The sequence below is a fragment of the Girardinichthys multiradiatus genome, chromosome 5 (genome assembly GCF_021462225.1).
Source record: "Girardinichthys multiradiatus isolate DD_20200921_A chromosome 5, DD_fGirMul_XY1, whole genome shotgun sequence".
Taxonomy (NCBI): Eukaryota; Metazoa; Chordata; class Actinopteri; order Cyprinodontiformes; family Goodeidae; genus Girardinichthys; species Girardinichthys multiradiatus.
This window is the reverse complement of record NC_061798.1, coordinates 42163918-42181706: the sequence shown is the minus strand read 5'-3', so window position 1 is coordinate 42181706 and position 17789 is coordinate 42163918. Positions and strand designations below refer to the sequence as shown.

Below are 17789 nucleotides of genomic sequence, written 5' to 3'. Positions count from 1 at the left end.
GTTGAACTTAAATGGTCCACCTGGCAACAAATAATGAAAAGGAGAAAGTGCAGATTCCTCCTTAAAAGAGAACTGCTGACTAATGGCGTGACTTTAAAGGGGCTGCTGGATTTTCTGATAATACAACCAGAAAAATCACTAAATAAAATCGTTTTTGGTGGCTAGGTTAAGTAGATATTTAAGTAGAATTACAAGTGCAAACTACAGTATTATTATTATTATTATTATTATAGAACAAATTGAGCTCAACATATGATTTATTAGCTTGGTGAGAATAGAATACACGTTATATTACAAATACACATACTAAGGTTATTTTTCCTATTCCTGGAAGAATAATTGAACTAAAACAAGTGTTAGCAGTTCTTGGTCAAGAATGTGGCACTAACACAAATATTTTGTTTTGCAACTTCAGCAACTTTATTAATTTTTTATGTATTTTATTCAATATGTTTGCGGGAGAAAGAAATCGAAAGTATCACAGTGTTTTATCCACTAGTAGTACATCAAATTAGTGTGAAAAATGATTACTTGCATTGATCCTTCATAACCTCTACAGTTCTGTCAGGCTTAGCTGGATTTCATTTTCTAGGCTAAAACCAGACCAGTGGTGAATCATTATTGTCCAGTTAGGGGTTGGACTGGATCATATATTATTGACTTCTGTCCGTCCACCTGCGTTCTGAGAACCGTCCGCAGGTTCTCAGGAGGGATACGTACTGTGGTGTCTCATGACCACAGGTCATACATTTTTATGTGGTGACCCTTGTGCCACTATATTATCACTTTTGTCTTGTGCCAACGTGTTCCATCGTGAGCCTCCAATTGTTATGACTGTGCTCAAAAGGCTACAACTAAAAGTGACATGCAGTAAAGTTTTGTTTTTTTTTTGCAGTAAAACTTTCTTCGGGGATTATCTACTAACGTAAATTTTGATGAAAGCAAAGTTTCAGTTCTGTCGTGTGAATAAGAAACAAAACAGTGGGAGTGTAGAATGTAAGTGTAAGAGTTAGACTGTACAAACAAACACTAAACAAGGAAACAAAGGTGGCAGCAGGTGGAGGAGTGCAGAGAAAAGCTCATTGGCAGTCAGGTTTAAAAAGACTGAGAGACTCACTCTCATTGTTGGCACGACACAAGACTCATGGTAGCTCTCACTTTTTCTCCAAACAAATTATTTTTCCATCTGTACCACAAATATCTGAAGGAGGATTTTTTCAGAGAAAGGTTTGCAGCAGTCTTCTGGTCCCATCCTTGTACTGCTGCTGATGTTTTTCTTGGACAGAAGTGGCTTCTTAGCTGCTGTTCCCATCACATTGTCAGTGTTCACAAGTCTTTGGCTCGCTGCAGATGCATTTACTAGTACTTGTACCTCTGCCGTTTTTAGCAAGCTCTGCAAGCTTTCTCAGAAAGAAAGCTGGACACTCTTGGACATCCTGGATCCTTTATCATAGCAACTGGACCTCTAGTGTTGAAGGTCTTGATGATCTGGATGCTTTTTCTTTCAGGTGAAATATTTGTAGCAGAAGTTTCCCTACATGTGAGATGCAAGTGACGTTGACCTTATGCTTTTCTTTCTAACTTTCCGTTGCTAACACAAACCGACAATTATTTTATTCACAACCACCTTGTTTAAAGCAATCAACCTGTTAATTAGGTTGATAGAGAGATTTAAGCTGTCTCAAGTCTTAAAACTTAGCAAAACACAACCTTTGTCTCAATGCCAATGCTTTTGTGCATTACTGTACACCCTTGAGAGCCTGCAGATTATGTTTTGTCTTCTACTCTGTGTTTGAAGACTCTCAATTGTTTCTTTATGCTTCAGATTCTGTGGGATGTGTGGATCCAGAGGAGTGTGTGCGTGTGTGTGGAGCTGAAGTGGGATGTTCCAACATTGCCTTTCCCAAACTGGTCATTGAGCTCATGCCAAGTGGTGAGTTTTTAATTCCCTTTTATTTGAATTTCTGAACATTTTGATCACGTTACATTTTTATCAGCACACATCTCTACATAACGTGTGTGTTTGTGTGTTTGTTTGTTTGGACTGCAGGCTTGAGGGGACTTATGATAGCTGTGATGATGGCAGCTCTGATGTCGTCACTGACCTCCATCTTCAACAGCAGCTCCACGCTCTTTACCATGGACATCTGGAAAAAACACCGCCCACGAGCGTCTGAGAGGGAGCTGCTGCTGGTCGGCAGGTACGCTACATCACCTGTGCACTTCAGGGGATTAGGTTGCTGTTTTACCATGCAATGATCCCTAATTGACCAATCTGGGGAGAAGGTGGTAGAGTTGCTGTTATTGCTTATGTTTGGCCCAGGATTGTGACTGTGATCCTGGTGGTGGTGAGTGTGGTGTGGATCCCCATCCTTCAATCAGCCAATAGCGGCCAGCTCTACGTCTATATCCAATCAGTGACGAGTTACCTGGCCCCGCCAGTCACAGCTGTCTTCACGCTGGCAATCTTTTGGAAGAGGACCAATGAGCAAGTATGACTCTGGCACAAACAAGCACACAATAGACTAGTCTACAAATCTATTGAGTATAATTGCAGATGCATGATTCTGTTAGGAAACTATGAAAAAAACATCTGTTGTAATGTGATATCCTTACATAGTTTGTTTTGGTTGAGCAGTATAGACAAGCAGGATAGTTCACATTTGAGAAGCTGGAACTTAAAGCTAGTAGTTTGCAAAGGCAATTAACTCACTTTAGCTGTAATTTGTCACATATAGAACAACATGTCTTTGACTGCTTTTATATTGGTTTGGGCTAATTTGTTGTAAAATTAGTTATTTTATAAGGATTTATATTTATCTTGTTTTTTCCCTTTTTATTCACGTGTTTTTAATCAAATCCCTTCTTCAAAGGTGTTAACTTGTAATGCAGCTAAATATTTGAGATGTTTGATAGTGCATTGATTTCAGGAACATTTAGAAACAATAATCAGAATCAGAATCAGAAAAGCTTTATTGCCAAGTACGTTTTTGGACATACAAGGAATTTGTTTTGGCGTAGTCGGTGCAATACAGTACAAATTAAACAGTATAAACATATCTACAATATAATATAAATATATGTGCACAGTTTTAAGTGAGTGAGAGTAAATATAGAGCAGTATAAGATGCAAGAGCAATACAACAGTGCAGGTGATCATTGTGCAAGTATGGCAGTACAAGTAAAGCAGGAGTCCATGCTGAGCGTTAATGTAACGCATAGAGTTACAGGTTACAAGTGTCCTGTCAGCAAAAAAAAAAAAAGGGGGGGGGGAGGGAGAGTGTCAGGGTGGTTTCCGGGCTTTGTTAACCAGGCTGGTGGCAGATGGGAAAAAACTGTTCTTGTGGCGTGAGGTTTTGGTCCGGATGGACCGCAGCCTCCTGCCAGAGGGGAGAGTCTCAAAGAGTTTGTGACCGGAGTGGGAGGGATCTGCCAGAATCTTCCCTGCCACCTTCAGGGTCCTGGAGGTGTACAGTTCCTGGAGCGACAGTAGACTGCAGCCAATCACCTTCTCAGCAGACCGAATGACACGCTGCAGCCTGCCCTTATCCTTGGCTGTAGCAGCGGCGTACCAGATGGTGATGGAGGAGGTGAGGATGGACTCAATGATGGCTGTGTAGAAGTGCACCATCATAGTCTTTGGCAGGTTGAATTTCTTCAGCTGCCGCAGGAAGAACATCCTCTGCTGGGCTTTCTTGATGAGGGAGCTGATGTTTGGCTCCCACTTGAGATCCTGGGAGATGATGGTTCCCAGGAAGCGGAAAGATTCCACAGTGTCAATTGTGGAGTCACAGAGGGTGATGGGGGCAGGTGGGGCTGGGTTCTGCCTGAAGTCCACAACCATCTCTACTGTCTTTAGAGCGTTGAGCTCAAGGTTGTTCTGGCTGCACCAGTCCAACAGATGGTCCACCTCCCATCTGTACGCGGACTCGTCACCATCAGAGATGAGTCCGATCAGGGTGGTGTCGTCCGCAAACTTCAGAAGCTTGACAGACTGGTGACTGGAGGTGCAGCTGTTGGTGTACAGGGAGAAGAGCAGAGGAGAGACAACACAGCCTTGGGGGGGAACCGGAGGAAGTTTGTGAGGAGAAACAGGGCAGACTGCATGGCCAGATTTTATTATCAGTCAATTAATGCGATGAAGTTGTAAGAGATGGCAGATGGTCTGGGCAATGTCTGAAGATTAAGATGTTTATTTCAAGTCCAAAAAATACTTCCTGCAAAGCTGTAGCATCAGCTGCTACTTCTGCTAAAATGATTGCCAGTGAGGCAGACTTATAATGAACCCAATGCTACTATTTAGTTGCATTTTGTGTGCACCTGCAGTACAGTCTATACCATTGCCAGCTAAGAACAGGAAACTGAAGCTACAATTCGCACAGGCTCAACAAAATTGGACAATAGAAGATTGGAAAAACATTGCCTGGTCTGATGAGTCTCGATTTCTGCTGCAACATTCGGATGGTAGGGTCAGAATTTGGCGTCAACATGAAAGCATGGATCCATCCTGCTTTGTATCAACGGTTCAGGTCGGTGGTGGTGGTGTAATGGTGGATATTTTCTTGGCACACTTTCGGCTCCTTAGTACCAACTGAGCATCGTGTCAACGCCACAGCCTACCTGAGTATTGTTGCTGACCATGCCCATCCCTTTATGACCACAGTGTACCCATCTTCTGATGGTTACTTCCAGCAGGATAACGCGCCATGTCATAAAGCACGAATCATCTCAGACTGGTTTCTTGAACATGACAATGAGTTCACTGAACTCAAATGGCCTCCACAGTCACCAGATCTCAATCCAATAGAGCACCTTTGGGATGTGGTGGAACGGGAGATTCACATCATGGATGTGCAGCCGACGAATCTGCAGCATCTGTGTGATGCTATCATGTCAATATGGACCAAACTCTCTGAGGAATGTGAGACTTTTGTTCAGTATCTATTCATTCAAGAATCATGTGATTAAATGTTTTAACGTTGTTCTAGCTAGGTGCAAGGTGCATGCCAGGTAATGCAAATGGAAATGAGTATAATTAAAAATAGTATATATACACTAATCCTTTTCACATGCACATAACACACTGCTTACTGCAGTGGTATTGAGGCCAAGCACCCTGCATGCACTTCTTCCGTCACATCCACAGATGAAATCTAGAACTTTACACTACTGAGGCCATGTGTTTGGGCCCAGAGCACAGGACTATTTTAGCCACACATTTAAGCTTGTAGATTACATAAACAGAAGTAAGTTTTGGTAATATTATTGAGTACGTATATTTGATGTATACTGTTTAATGTAATGTTTGGAAAGATATGCATTAGTATGTTTAAATACCATTTTTGATAGATTTAATAAACTCCAGTAATTCCCATGGATTTTTTTCCAGTTTGAAATACTGCCAGAAATTTGAATCTTAAACTTTCCTGTCCCTTTGCAGCCCTAGATGCAAGCAAACATAATGTGAAAGTTACCTCATTTATAGCACCATACTGCAGATTATTTATGAGTTTTCAGGTTTTTATTCTCTGCACTGTTCTTCCTTCTGCATTGTACTGCCAGACTGTTTTATTAGCATGTGACTCAGCTTTTCCCAGCAGTTAGTTTCATTGCTTTGTGTGGAGTAGATTTTTTTTTGTTTAAATGTGTGAACACACTTGAGAGTTTGTTTGTGATTCTTTCTCACTTTATGAAGTGTTTTGTTTATCATTTCTTGTGTAGAAACCAGCTGAATGCAATCAGTTGGAAGAACACAAGGTTTTGTTGTGAGTGAACGTTTAGGGCTGCAAGATAAAGACCATAGAGGGTGACTTAAAGGAGATAACAATGCTGCAGTAAGATTGTGTGTTTAAAGATAGTAACCTATGTGTTGAAACATTGTTCGTCTGGATGTAAAGACGATTCTGTTGCAGTCCCTTTTTTTAATAGAGCAGGTTCTGGGTGTGTGCTTTGTCATCGGGTATGCAGTTTAGCAGATGAAATCAAGAGCATTTTCTCAGGTTTTTCAGCATGAACATGATTTTCTCCCTCAATGCTTTGCTAAACAAAAATATCGCCATGCACAACTTCAAAGAAACAACGATAAGAGCTGTCTTTAATTATTTGGGACTTACCATTAGCTTATCTGAGGGTATGTTATAAGACACAGGTCAAAGGGCATCTCTGTTATCTGAAATGTCTTTGGTCTCACATTAGCATCATAATTTGTTGCAGCAGCCTTTCACTTGGTCAGTACACAGCTTAAGTCCAGACTATGTGTTAGCAGCCGGTTGCTGACTCTGGTTATTAGCAGGTAGACACCCGGTTAAATGACTTCGCTCTCAGATACATCACCGTGAAATGTACCATTTACATTCATATTGTCCTAAGTGTAAATTATTATATCTATAGGATGAATATACTACTACTACCAAAAGTACTACTACTATTTTAACTACTTCTGCTTGTCTTAAGGCTTTCCATTCTGATAAGGCCTATGGGTTGTACGGACCGGCTTTGAGTATCTTGGATTACCTCTATATTTATGCTCCTGTAAGTCTTTTTGACTACTTTTCCTGACTCTATTTTCTCCTGCTATTCCCTTTTCATGTATCATTTGCAGTCTTCTTTTCCATTAACTCTGTTTTATCCTTCCATTGAAGGAATCGGTGCTTTCCTGTTTAGCAAAATCATTAAAGGGCTTTTACTGTCATCACCGTTAGGTCCTGTACTTTGTTTTATTTCCCATAAAAAGAAATCCTGACACAGGGTCTCTGTGTTTAGCTGTGTGTCTTTCCTAGAAAGAGTTGTTTTTCTTCCCATAGAAAGTGAACTTAGCATAGTGATTCTGCTTTTAGCTGTCTCTGTCTTGAACAAAGCCATTGACTGAGTTTTGCTGCCATTAACTTTATAATGTATCTCTCTCTCTCTCTCTCTGTTTTTTTGTTTCATTGAAGTTATGCCTGAATCAGAACTTCTATGACTGGCTGTGTTACCTTCCTGGACTGAGTTATTGAAAAGCTATTACAGTAACTTTGTATACTAATTTATTTTTTCTTCCCCATAGAAAGTACTCCTTATGTTTTACTTTTCCATCAACAGTGGAAAAGTATACAAAGTCACAATAACAACAGTGCTTTTTTAATTATTGTTATTTTTAGACGTTTGAGGGTTTTGTGAACATTATCATGTAGAGTTCATCAATGTCACTATAAATCAAAAGTCTTATAACAATAAAAAAAATACTATAATGATAAACGGTCCGATAATTGCCCATCCATGCTCTTGGCTCAGTGTTTCTGTGTTTAGCTGTGTCTTTTTCCTGCATAGAGCCACTGACAAAACTATTACTGCCTATAACTTTGCATACTTAATTTGTTTTCTCTTCGCTGAAAGTACTCCTGGCCCGGTGCCTCTGTGTTTAGCTGTGTCTCTGTCTTGGATGAAACCAACTTAAGTGGTCCGGGCACAGTATGTTTGTGTTTGCTGTGTCTCTCTTTTGGTCAGTGTACGCCATAACTTTGTGTTTTGCTTTTATTTCTTGCTTATAAAAAGCACTTCTGGCCCAGTGGTCGAAACAAGTACTGAGAACGAAACATGTAAAGCATTTCTGGTTCCAGACTATCTGATCTAAAAGTAAGGCAGTTTAATAATCAGTAAGACTTCTGTCATTTAAACCCTCATTAAATATTTGCTTTTTAAATGGATTTACTTTTAAATTGGGCTATTAGTCTGACCTGAAATATATATCACACATTCGGTTCTTGGTACTTGTTTGAAATAGGAAGATTATTAGTGATGCACCCTTCCTATCTTAATTTCATGTTTAAATATTTACCAACATTTGTGTAAATAACTGCCCAATGCAAACGTGACAATGGTTTAAAGGTTCATAAAATAGAACATAAACCATTATGAGGTTTTTGAGATTGGAGTTGTTTTCAGACGGTACAAGTGCTCGATGTCCCTCTTGGACTAATGTGTATTTATGCTAAATGAAGACGACTAGAGAGTTATTTATTGCAGATGTGATATTAACTGGTTATGAGCTTATAATAGATCTTCACTTCAAAATAAGCCTTTAAAATGGAATGCTGCATGTATAGTTTATTAGTGGACCAAGAGTTCAAACAACTGTGGGCTGAATTTATTAGAATATAGGCCATGTTTGCCACTTTGACTGTTGGCACAGTGTGGCACACTGTATTTATGTTGTTGTAAGGCACTGAATCTTCGTCAGTGCAGACAGAGCGTTGGCATAGTGTAGCCTGAAAAAGGGTCATGTTATTATTAGGTCATTGCTACAAGATTTGCGTATCATTTATACTAATTCCTTAGCAGTGGTGATGTACGTGGCTTCTTTAAGTTACAATGCTCAATGCCGCAGAGTGATATGTCCACCATTCCCTGGCAGCCACCTTAGTTAGTGGTAGCATCGTGTATGCTGCCATATCAGAAGTGTATACAGACAAAGCTTGAAAACTATTTTTATGTGCTGTTGAAAGACATGGCTGATATGTCAAGGTGTGAAAACCTTTTATTTTGGTTGGATCCCTGAGAAGGACCAAATAAAGTTGTCATGTGAGAGGGGTTGTGCAGTTATGCAATGTGTGTGTGTGTGTGTGTGTGTTTGTGTGTGTGCGTGTGTGTGTGTGTGTGTGTGTGTGTGTGTTTTATGTCTTGTAAGAAGCACTCTAAGCAGGTTACAATAAAAATCTAAATAATGTTGACCCACAGGGTCAAAAGACAGCACGGTGCTGCAACATTTATGTCACACCTGAGTTGTATGACTTAACAGGATTGTGCTTACGTGTGAACATAGGGGTCACATAAACTGTGGCACAAACACATGTGGAAGCTCTTGTAGGAATGCTGTATCAAACTGTGACATAATCATCCGGACATTATTCAACCTTACCTTAAGAGCCCAAACACAGCCGTGGATGATGTTACCTGGCAACACCTCTATTATAACCTACAAACAAGACCCTAAAACTATAATCCTCCGTTATTTAAAATATATTGTACACTTCATATACTTGGTTCCTCAGTTACACACTCAGCCACTAAACAAATAATAGAGAATCAGTAATTACTTTGTAAATTTAACGAAATGACATCTCTCTCATTATGTGTCTGTCTGATCTATGATATGACAAACCATGTTTTTTATTAAAAGAGTTAAGTCATGCTAGGCAGATTGCATTCTTTGTCAAAGGTTAGAAATGAAAGGAAACGGATAGCTGATTGTGTTGTTATGGATCTGAATTTTTACAGTAACTGAGAAGTGACATGAAAGGTGAACATGGTGGGAAAGTTTAAGTGAAACAATCCAAACCAAGAGTTGTTTCAGGAATTAGACTAAGCTTTCCAAGAGAAGGAAGTTCAGCATTTCTATTCAGAAATACAGTGCCTATTAAAGGTATTCCTACTCCTTGAACTTTTTGACATTTTGTCACATTGAAGTCACAAACTTCCATGTATTTAATTAGCTTATTTGTTATTACCACATACTACTGCAATATTGTAAGGTGGGAGGAAAATGATACATGCTTTGTACATACTTTAGAAACTGCAAGGATTCCACGGTATATCTCTGTTACTTTATTGTTCACTAATGTTCTCTAACAAACCTCTGAGGCCTTCATAGAACAGTTGGATGTATATTGAGATTATATTTCACACAGGTGGACTCTATTTATCAATTAGTTTGATGACATCTGAAAGGAATTAGTTGCACTAGATTTTATTGCGGTGTATCAGAGTAAAAGGGGCTAAATAGATGCATGCTACACCTTTTCTTTCACCTCAACAAATATTTGCTACTTTCTGCTGGTCTGTCACAAAACAATCCAAATGAATACATTGTAGTTTGTGATTTTAATGGGACAAAATGAGAAAATGGTTAAGTGGTATGAGTACTTTGCCAGAGAACTCTACTTGATCAACATGTTTTATTGTGTTTTCAGGGTGCATTCTGGGGCCTGATGGTGGGTTTGGTGGTAGGTGTGTGCAGGATGGTGTTGGAGTTTGCTTTCCCTCCCCCCAGATGTGGCATTGTGGATTCAGCTCCCATGGTGCTACGTAGCGTTCATTACCTCCACTTCGCCATTCTGCTCTGTGGACTCACTGCAATCGTGGTAGCTGTGGTTTCACTTCTCACAACCCCGCCCAGCCATGAACAGGTTGGCACTCATGCTAGTATTTAACAGCAACAGATTCTCCAGGGAAGTAGGTGATAAACGTTTTAAGTTTCATTGCAACAACATGACCTAGTTGTCACGTCTTTCATTGCTCAGGCAGCCTGTGTAAGAACCCAAATGACAAATAACAGCTTTCTGAAGCAACGCCCTGTCTTAGTATGTTTTAGCAGATTTAGCCAGAGTTATGTCAATCATTCATGTAGCACACAGTGTCTAACACAGCCTTTATGTTATGTGTGTAAACTAGTTTATAGTCTCAGATATTCAAAATATAACATCACAAGCTTTGCCGAAACTGTAACTCACATTTGCAATCTTCATGTAATCTTCTTAGACATACAAAACGCACCCTAACTAGACTCATCTGTATGCTCCCTTTAACACCTAGTTAATCACTGAGTGGGTTCATGCAATGGTTTTATGGTTGGCTAAAATAAAATGTGCAATAATTAAACAGAAAAATAGAGCTTAACACACAGAACAATCTCCATTTAAAGCCATAAAATGCTCAAATAATCACAAGGACTAATGTGGAGAAAACAGACTGTTCACAGAATTAGGTCAAGATTTTATTTATGCTTCCCTGGTATATAAAGTGTACTCATGTTTTATTTAACTAGGAAAATAAGTAAAAATTTAACAAGTGTCCTGTCCAAAATGACAGCAGCTTATTACAACACAAAACTACAACATGCTGCAAGATGGGAAGATCCAGCGGAGGGCAATGTGAGTGAAAGAGCTTATATACTAAGGAAGATGTGGAGATAGACAGTGGATGCAGGTGTGAGGCAATCGGGAAAAATTGAGCAGCTTAGATGTCTGATTGCCCGCTGCACACCGCAAGTCAAGACAACGTCTTCCAAGTTTGTTATGACTGTGAGGTCAATGTCTTTACTGGAAAGTGTGGATGTAACTCCAATAACTTCAATAAATTCTTCCAATTTATTTACCACAACCTCTGGGTGAACAGCACCAGCTTCCATATCCCTAGCTTGGTCATAATGATCTCTAACCAGTTCATGACAGAGCTTACTAAGATCCTGCGTGGAAGAAGCTGCCATGTTTAGACATTAGATTAAAGCAATGGATTTCACAGGATCAGGTTTAGCCCCGCCCACTGGGTTGACAGTTTAAAAAAATGTCATAATGACTCTGCTGCAAGGGAAAAATAAAATAAATAAATATAAATTAAATAATAATAGTGAGTCATTTTCTATACCGCTTCTTCCATAGTGGGTTGCGGGGAAGCTGGTGCCTATCACCAGCAGTCTATGGGCGAGAGGCGGGGGTACACCCTGGACAGGTCACCAGTCCATCGCAGGGCAACACACAAACAACCACACACACACTCATTCATACACCTAAGGGCAATTTACAGAGACCAATCCACCTAACAAACATGTCTTTGAACTGTGGGAGGAAGCCGGAGTACCCGGTGAGAACCCACGCACGCACGGGGAGAACATGCAAACTTTATGCAGGCTGGTAGATGAACAGAGGACCTTCTCACTGCTAGCCAACAGCGCTAACAACTGTGCCACTCTGCAGCCCCTGAAATAATCATATTTATTTTAAAAACATTTTATTTTTAAAAATGACATTTGGTGATACAATTTCATCATTTAAAAGGGATAATAGTTTTAATTATTTTATGGGACATTTAATTTTTTAATTGTGCATTTTATAATGGTAAATTTTATTATTTAATGGGAAATGTATTTATTTCATGTTACATTTATTTATTTATTTACAGTGCCTTGCAAAAGTATTCGGCCCCTTTGAACTTTTCAACCTCTTGCCACATTTCAGGATTCAAACATAAAGATATAAAATTCAAATTTTTTGTGAAGAATCAACAAGTGAGACACAATCGTTAAGTGGAGTGAAATTTATTGGATGTGTCAAACGTTTTTAACAAATAAAAAAGTGAAAAGTGAGGCGTGCAATATTATTCGGCCCCTTTACTTTCAGGGCAGCAAACTCATTCCAGAAGTTCAGTGAGGATCTCTGAATGATCCAATGTTGTCCCAAATGACTGATGATGATAAATAGAATCCACCTGTGTTTAATCAAGTCTCCGTATAAATGCACCTGCTCTGTGATAGTCTCAGGGTTCTGTTCAAAGCGCAGAGAACATCATGAAGACCAAGGAACACACCAGGCAGGTCCGAGATACTGTTGTGGAGAAGTTTAAAGCTGGATTTGGATACAAAAAGATTTCCCAAGCTTTAAACATCCCAAGGAGCACTGTGCAAGCAATCATATTGAAATGGAAGGAGTATCACACCACTTCAAATCTACCAAGACCCAGCCGTCCCTCTAAACTTTCATCTCGAACAAGGAGAAGACTGATCAGAGATGCAGCCAAGAGGCCCATGATCACTCTGGATGAACTGCAGAGATCTACAGCTGAGGTGGGAGAGTCTGTCCATAGGACAACAATCAGTTGTACACTGGACAAATCTGGCCTTTATGGAAGAGTGGCAAGAAGAAAGCCATTTCTCAAAGATATCCATAAAAAGTCTCCTTTAAAGTTTTCCACAAGCCACCTGGGAGACACACCAAACATGTGGAGAAGGTGCTCTGGTCAGATGAAACCAAAATCAAACTGTTTGGCCACAATGCAAAACGATATGTTTGGCGTAAAAGCAACACAGCTCATCACCCTGAACACACCATCCCCACTGTCAAACATGGTGGTGGCAGCATCATGGTTTGGGCCTGCTTTTCCTCAGCAGGGACAGGGAAGATGGTCAAAATTGATGGGAAGATGGATGGGGCCAAATACAGGACCATTCTGGAAGAAAACCTGCTGGAGTCTGTAAGAGACCTGAGACTGGGACGGAGATTTATCTTCCAACACAATGATCCAAAACATAAAGCCAAATAAACGTATCCAGGTGTTGGAATGGCCAAGCTAAAGTCCAGACATGAATCCAATCGAGAATCTGTGGAAAGAGCTGAAGACTGCTGTTCACGAACGCTCTCCATTCAACCTCACTGAGCTCCAGCTGTTTTGCAAGGAAGAATGGGCAAGAATTTCAGTCTCTCGATGTGCAAAACTGATAGAGACAAACCCCAAGCAACTTGCAGCTGTAATTGCAGCAAAGGGTGGCGCTACAAAGTATTAACGCAAGGGGGCCGAATAATATTGCACGCCCCACTTTTCAGTTTTTCATTTGTTAAAAAAGTTTGACACATCCAATAAATTTCATTCCACTTCACGATTGTGTCCCACTTGTTGTTGATTCTTCACAAAAAATTTGAATTTTATATCTTTATGTTTGAAGCCTGAAATGTGGCAAAAGGTTGAAAAGTTCAAGGGGGCCGAGTACTTTCGCAAGGCACTGTATGTGGCTTTTGACCCTCCATTCTAACACCCACAGTGCAGCCCGGTCTCCCATGGTGGTTCTGTAGCCATTCACAACTTGAGACATGTGACCAAAACAACCCACATCTTGGCATTGTTAGGAAGCATTTCACAAGTGAAAACTACTGAAACACTGAATCAAATGTAGGGTTTGGCCAATGACCTTTACGGCCCAATTAGTGACCTCAACTTCCCAATTTCTGTGGTTGTTCTGACTAAAATGCTCCCGACACACCTAACTCATGATCATAATTAAAGAAGCCTATTGAATGAGAGCTGAAACGTCTTTAAGAAGGAGAGAGAAGTCCACTTAGTAACCAGAGAGAAAATCAGCCTTCACCAAGATTTAGTTGCAGGATCCTCTTGTTGTGAGGCAAAAGTGACTGCTCATCTGTACTGCCTAAAAGCAATGCAGTAGTCAGGAATCTGCTGTCAAACAGAAGATCTTATCAAATAAACTACAAACTAGGGACAACATTCACCAGGTCAGAAAATAATTGTGAAACAACATAAGAAATCTAAACCCAGGTATGAAACAGAAAGTGAAGCATGAAATGGAAATGCAGGTTGAAGGAAGCTAAGACAAAAACAGCCCCGGAAAAGAAGACCTACTGATCTACCAGTCCTCACTCACCAACAGACACCTAAATCTTAAATGCATCAACTCAAGCATATGTTTTTAAATAAATACAAAAAACATTGCTCAATTTTTAAAAACTTTTCAAGGAACAATAAAACAATAAATCAGAAGTGAAGGTGTATAGATGATGATCAAAGGACCTTTATTTCATGGAAACGTGCCACTTTAGAACCACCAAAGGTCATACATCGAGGTTAACGCAAGTCATTAGTTAGGTCATCTGCTAGTTTCAAAACAAGTCTTTTTTTAACACGAGTCAGGAAAAAAATGTCAAGTTTACACATGAGCCTCCAAGATATGTTTCAGAAACATATAACATTTCAGTTTATTCAGGTTATTATGGGGGGTGTACAGCCAATACCAGTCTGAAATCAAACTGAAACTGTAATGTCTTTCTGTAAACTACTAAAAGTTTACATGTACAAGTTTAAAGTCGGCCTTTGCTTTCTGTTTATCCAGATATATCAGTTATCAGTCGGTGGATCAGATCAAATTAATTCAAACCTTTAGTTTCTCTGTATTTTCTTCTTTCCCAGGTGTGTAACCTGACCTGGTGGACAATAACTGAGGAGCCAGAAAGAGAAATTCCTCTCCCAAAAGTGTCCTCTGTCAGCCACCGTAACTCACATGGTAGGATTCTGAGAATATTCTATCCATCATTTTCAGAGTGGATCATATGTGTAACCATGTGGATCTCCTTTATGTGATGATGATGATGATGATGCAGGACCTGAGCAGACTCGTCGGGTGATGTGCGGACAGGGGGCAGGATTATGCATCTCAGCGATGCGGCGCTCAGAGCAGACTGTCAGGGTTCCTACCATTAGAGAGAGTGTGTTCTGGTACAGGTTCTGTGGTGCCAACGCTCTCCTGTTGATCAGCATTAATATTTTCCTGTATGCATACTTTGCCTGAGTGGGGGGATACCTCACCATGCCTCCTGCAGAACTCTTTTCAACCTGAAGACTGCAAACTGAAGAAAGTTGGATGAGGTTATTCACAAGATTTTTTTTTGTTTAGGTTTCACCTGTTATTTGCCGAAAAAGGTACACTTCTGTGCAAATCTTTTAAACCAATTTAATTTCTTTACATTTTGTTTAGAACTGACAGATTTTCTTAGAACCTTTTTAGAGGTCTTGATCACTAGTTCCCTTGGATGTCTAAAGATTTTTATTTTTGGATTTTGGTTCAGTCCTTGTGTTTAACCTTTAAAGCATAATATGCAAACATAATAATAAGAAGACAAGTGAAAGGCAAAAGCATCAACTGAAAAATCTGTCTGCAGCAGTTGAACGGTAATTGAAAGTGATGTATTTAACAAACAGAAAATAAATCCAGCAAAGTCCTGACACAAGAAGAGAAATAACTTGAGTTGACTTCAAAAGATAAGCAGAAAATCTCTCTCATTGTAAGCAAGATATAAATAAACATTGTACATTTTTGCACAATATGATAGCTTTGGCGTTAAGTTTGTTATTAGCACAGATTAGATAATTTCTCTGTGATTTCATGGTTTATCTGCATTCAGATTTGTTTTATACTGTTTTGATTCAATAAAGTATCATTAATAGTGACAATTAGCACTTTGATTTATATGAAACATACGAAGCAAAAATACCAAAGTGCTTTGCAGACATGGTGAAAACCTACAGTAAAAATTAAAGATTTGATAAGACGATCGTAAGACATTATAGAGGGTTACAGTTACCAGGTTTTTCTACACAATCTTGAAAGGTGTGGACTGTGACTGAAAGTCTGGATAAGTAAGGTTGTTTTTCAAGACTTTTTTTTCCTACACCATTGTCTCAAAGTTTTATCCACCTATTCATGCATCTGTTTCCATTATCACCGTCTGCAGTTTTTGCAGGGTTAATCTGTAAAAACCACGCCAATCTAGAAATACCATAGATTCGTAGGGAACTTCTGCATTTACGCTGTAAAAATTTGCTTAAAAAGACAGAATTTTGACAGAAAAATACACAGCTATACTAATTTTACTAAAATAAAACAAAAAAGTAGCTTTAAACATCTCATCTGAGTACACAGTTTATAGATACAGGGATAAAACCAAGAACAGCCTCTCTTGGTTGAACATTTGGTTTAAAGAAGCTCAGTCAGAATAATGAGTTACATAGTTTTACAAGCCTTTTACAGAGAAGTGAAAGGGCTTCAGTATTAGTACTCAAAGACACACATTACTCCTTGTAATGAAGGAAGTACAGAGAAAAACCTGCATTGCAGAGCTGAAGGAACGGCTAAGGTTTTAATTTATAGTCCGCTAATAAAATACATGACAGGAAGTCAGAGCTAGCTATAACAATGCAGAGAAGTTCACATTTTCACATTATCCATATTATGAGCATCTTAGTAGACAATGTAATTGTCAACTTTACCATGTCTTATTGTTCCCGGTTTGTAACACTGATTCTGTTTAAGGCCCTGTTCACACCAGATCAAGATTTGACCACGAATGTGGTTTTCATGACACTACTGTGATGTTAGGCCTAATTAATATCTTCCACAGTCTGTTCAAAGCAAAACCCGTGTTCTTCATCTGTACCCTCACACTGGGATCCCCTAGGACACCTGCCGACGTCCACATGCAGCCCAGATTTTTGCTTCCATGCTGCTTATTCACACCAGCAGGGGTAATAATTCATAGGGTGGCACCGAACACGCCACAGATAAAGAAAAGGATAGTCAAATCCTGAGGAGAAAAAACAACAACAAAGCATGTTTTTAAGAAACGTTTTGGTTAAAGTCATGGCAGTGGTGGTCATATAGGAGCTGCCAAGATTGTTACGATAAAAAGCGCTTCCTGCTGGTGTGGTCAAGTCCTGCTTCAAATTCTCAGACAATTAAACCATGCTGGTGTGAAAGAGCCACATGTCATGGTTAAGGTGCCATTGCAACTACCAGGCTCATCCATGGCCCACCTTTTATGCCTTTCATGCAGCCACCACAATCTCACAGATTTTCTGTGGATGCTCAGTGCAGTTGGAGAACTCTCAAGCTTCATTATTTGTAGGGAGAGCTCACAGAGTTCTTGGTGCACCCCAGAAGACCACTGTAAAGACCATCCATGCACCAAAACCCTGCAAAAACCATGCATGTTCTGGCAGATTTTTAATGTTGTGTAGTGGGTTAGTTTTGTGTGAATTGGGCCTTAATAGTAAAAAATGTTTATATGTCATTTATCCGTTTTGTATTGATTTTATGAGGGTATATTTCAGTTGTGAATCAGCAGTTAAATGTAAAGGTTAGAAACATTTTGCAAGACATATTTTAAGGATACTTAAGTTTTGATTTGTGTGCCAAATGTTCCTTATATAGTTTCATTGTAATACATCTGTTCTAGCCCTTTTATGCCATTTAATATGTTTAGAATTAGAAATCAGATTTGCTCAAATTTACTGGTTCGTAATCTTTCTTTTGTAAAACCCTCATGACTTCAGGTGTTTCTTTTTAATAATCATTGGTAATTTTTACATATCCATAACAATTTACTATAGAGGATATATTTATTAAACAACACCTTTTCAAATAAAATCAAATTATTGTTTTAATGTCGCATGTTTTATGTTTTTGAGATGTTTTG

At 39.3% G+C, this 17789-nt stretch overlaps 1 protein-coding gene across 1 annotated transcript in view; it reads left to right on the top strand.

The window, feature by feature from the left end:
• slc5a10 (solute carrier family 5 member 10) overlaps positions 1–17761 on the top strand; it is a 45121-nt gene extending 27360 nt beyond the window's left edge. The window contains exons 9-14 of the mRNA XM_047365185.1: positions 1826–1933; positions 2051–2201; positions 2324–2492; positions 9948–10163; positions 14728–14821; positions 14919–17761. Coding sequence (XP_047221141.1) covers positions 1826–1933; positions 2051–2201; positions 2324–2492; positions 9948–10163; positions 14728–14821; positions 14919–15106 — 926 coding nt within the window. The 3' untranslated portion in view covers positions 15107–17761. The remainder of the gene's footprint in view (positions 1–1825; positions 1934–2050; positions 2202–2323; positions 2493–9947; positions 10164–14727; positions 14822–14918) is intronic.
• Positions 17762–17789: the final 28 nt, after the last annotated feature.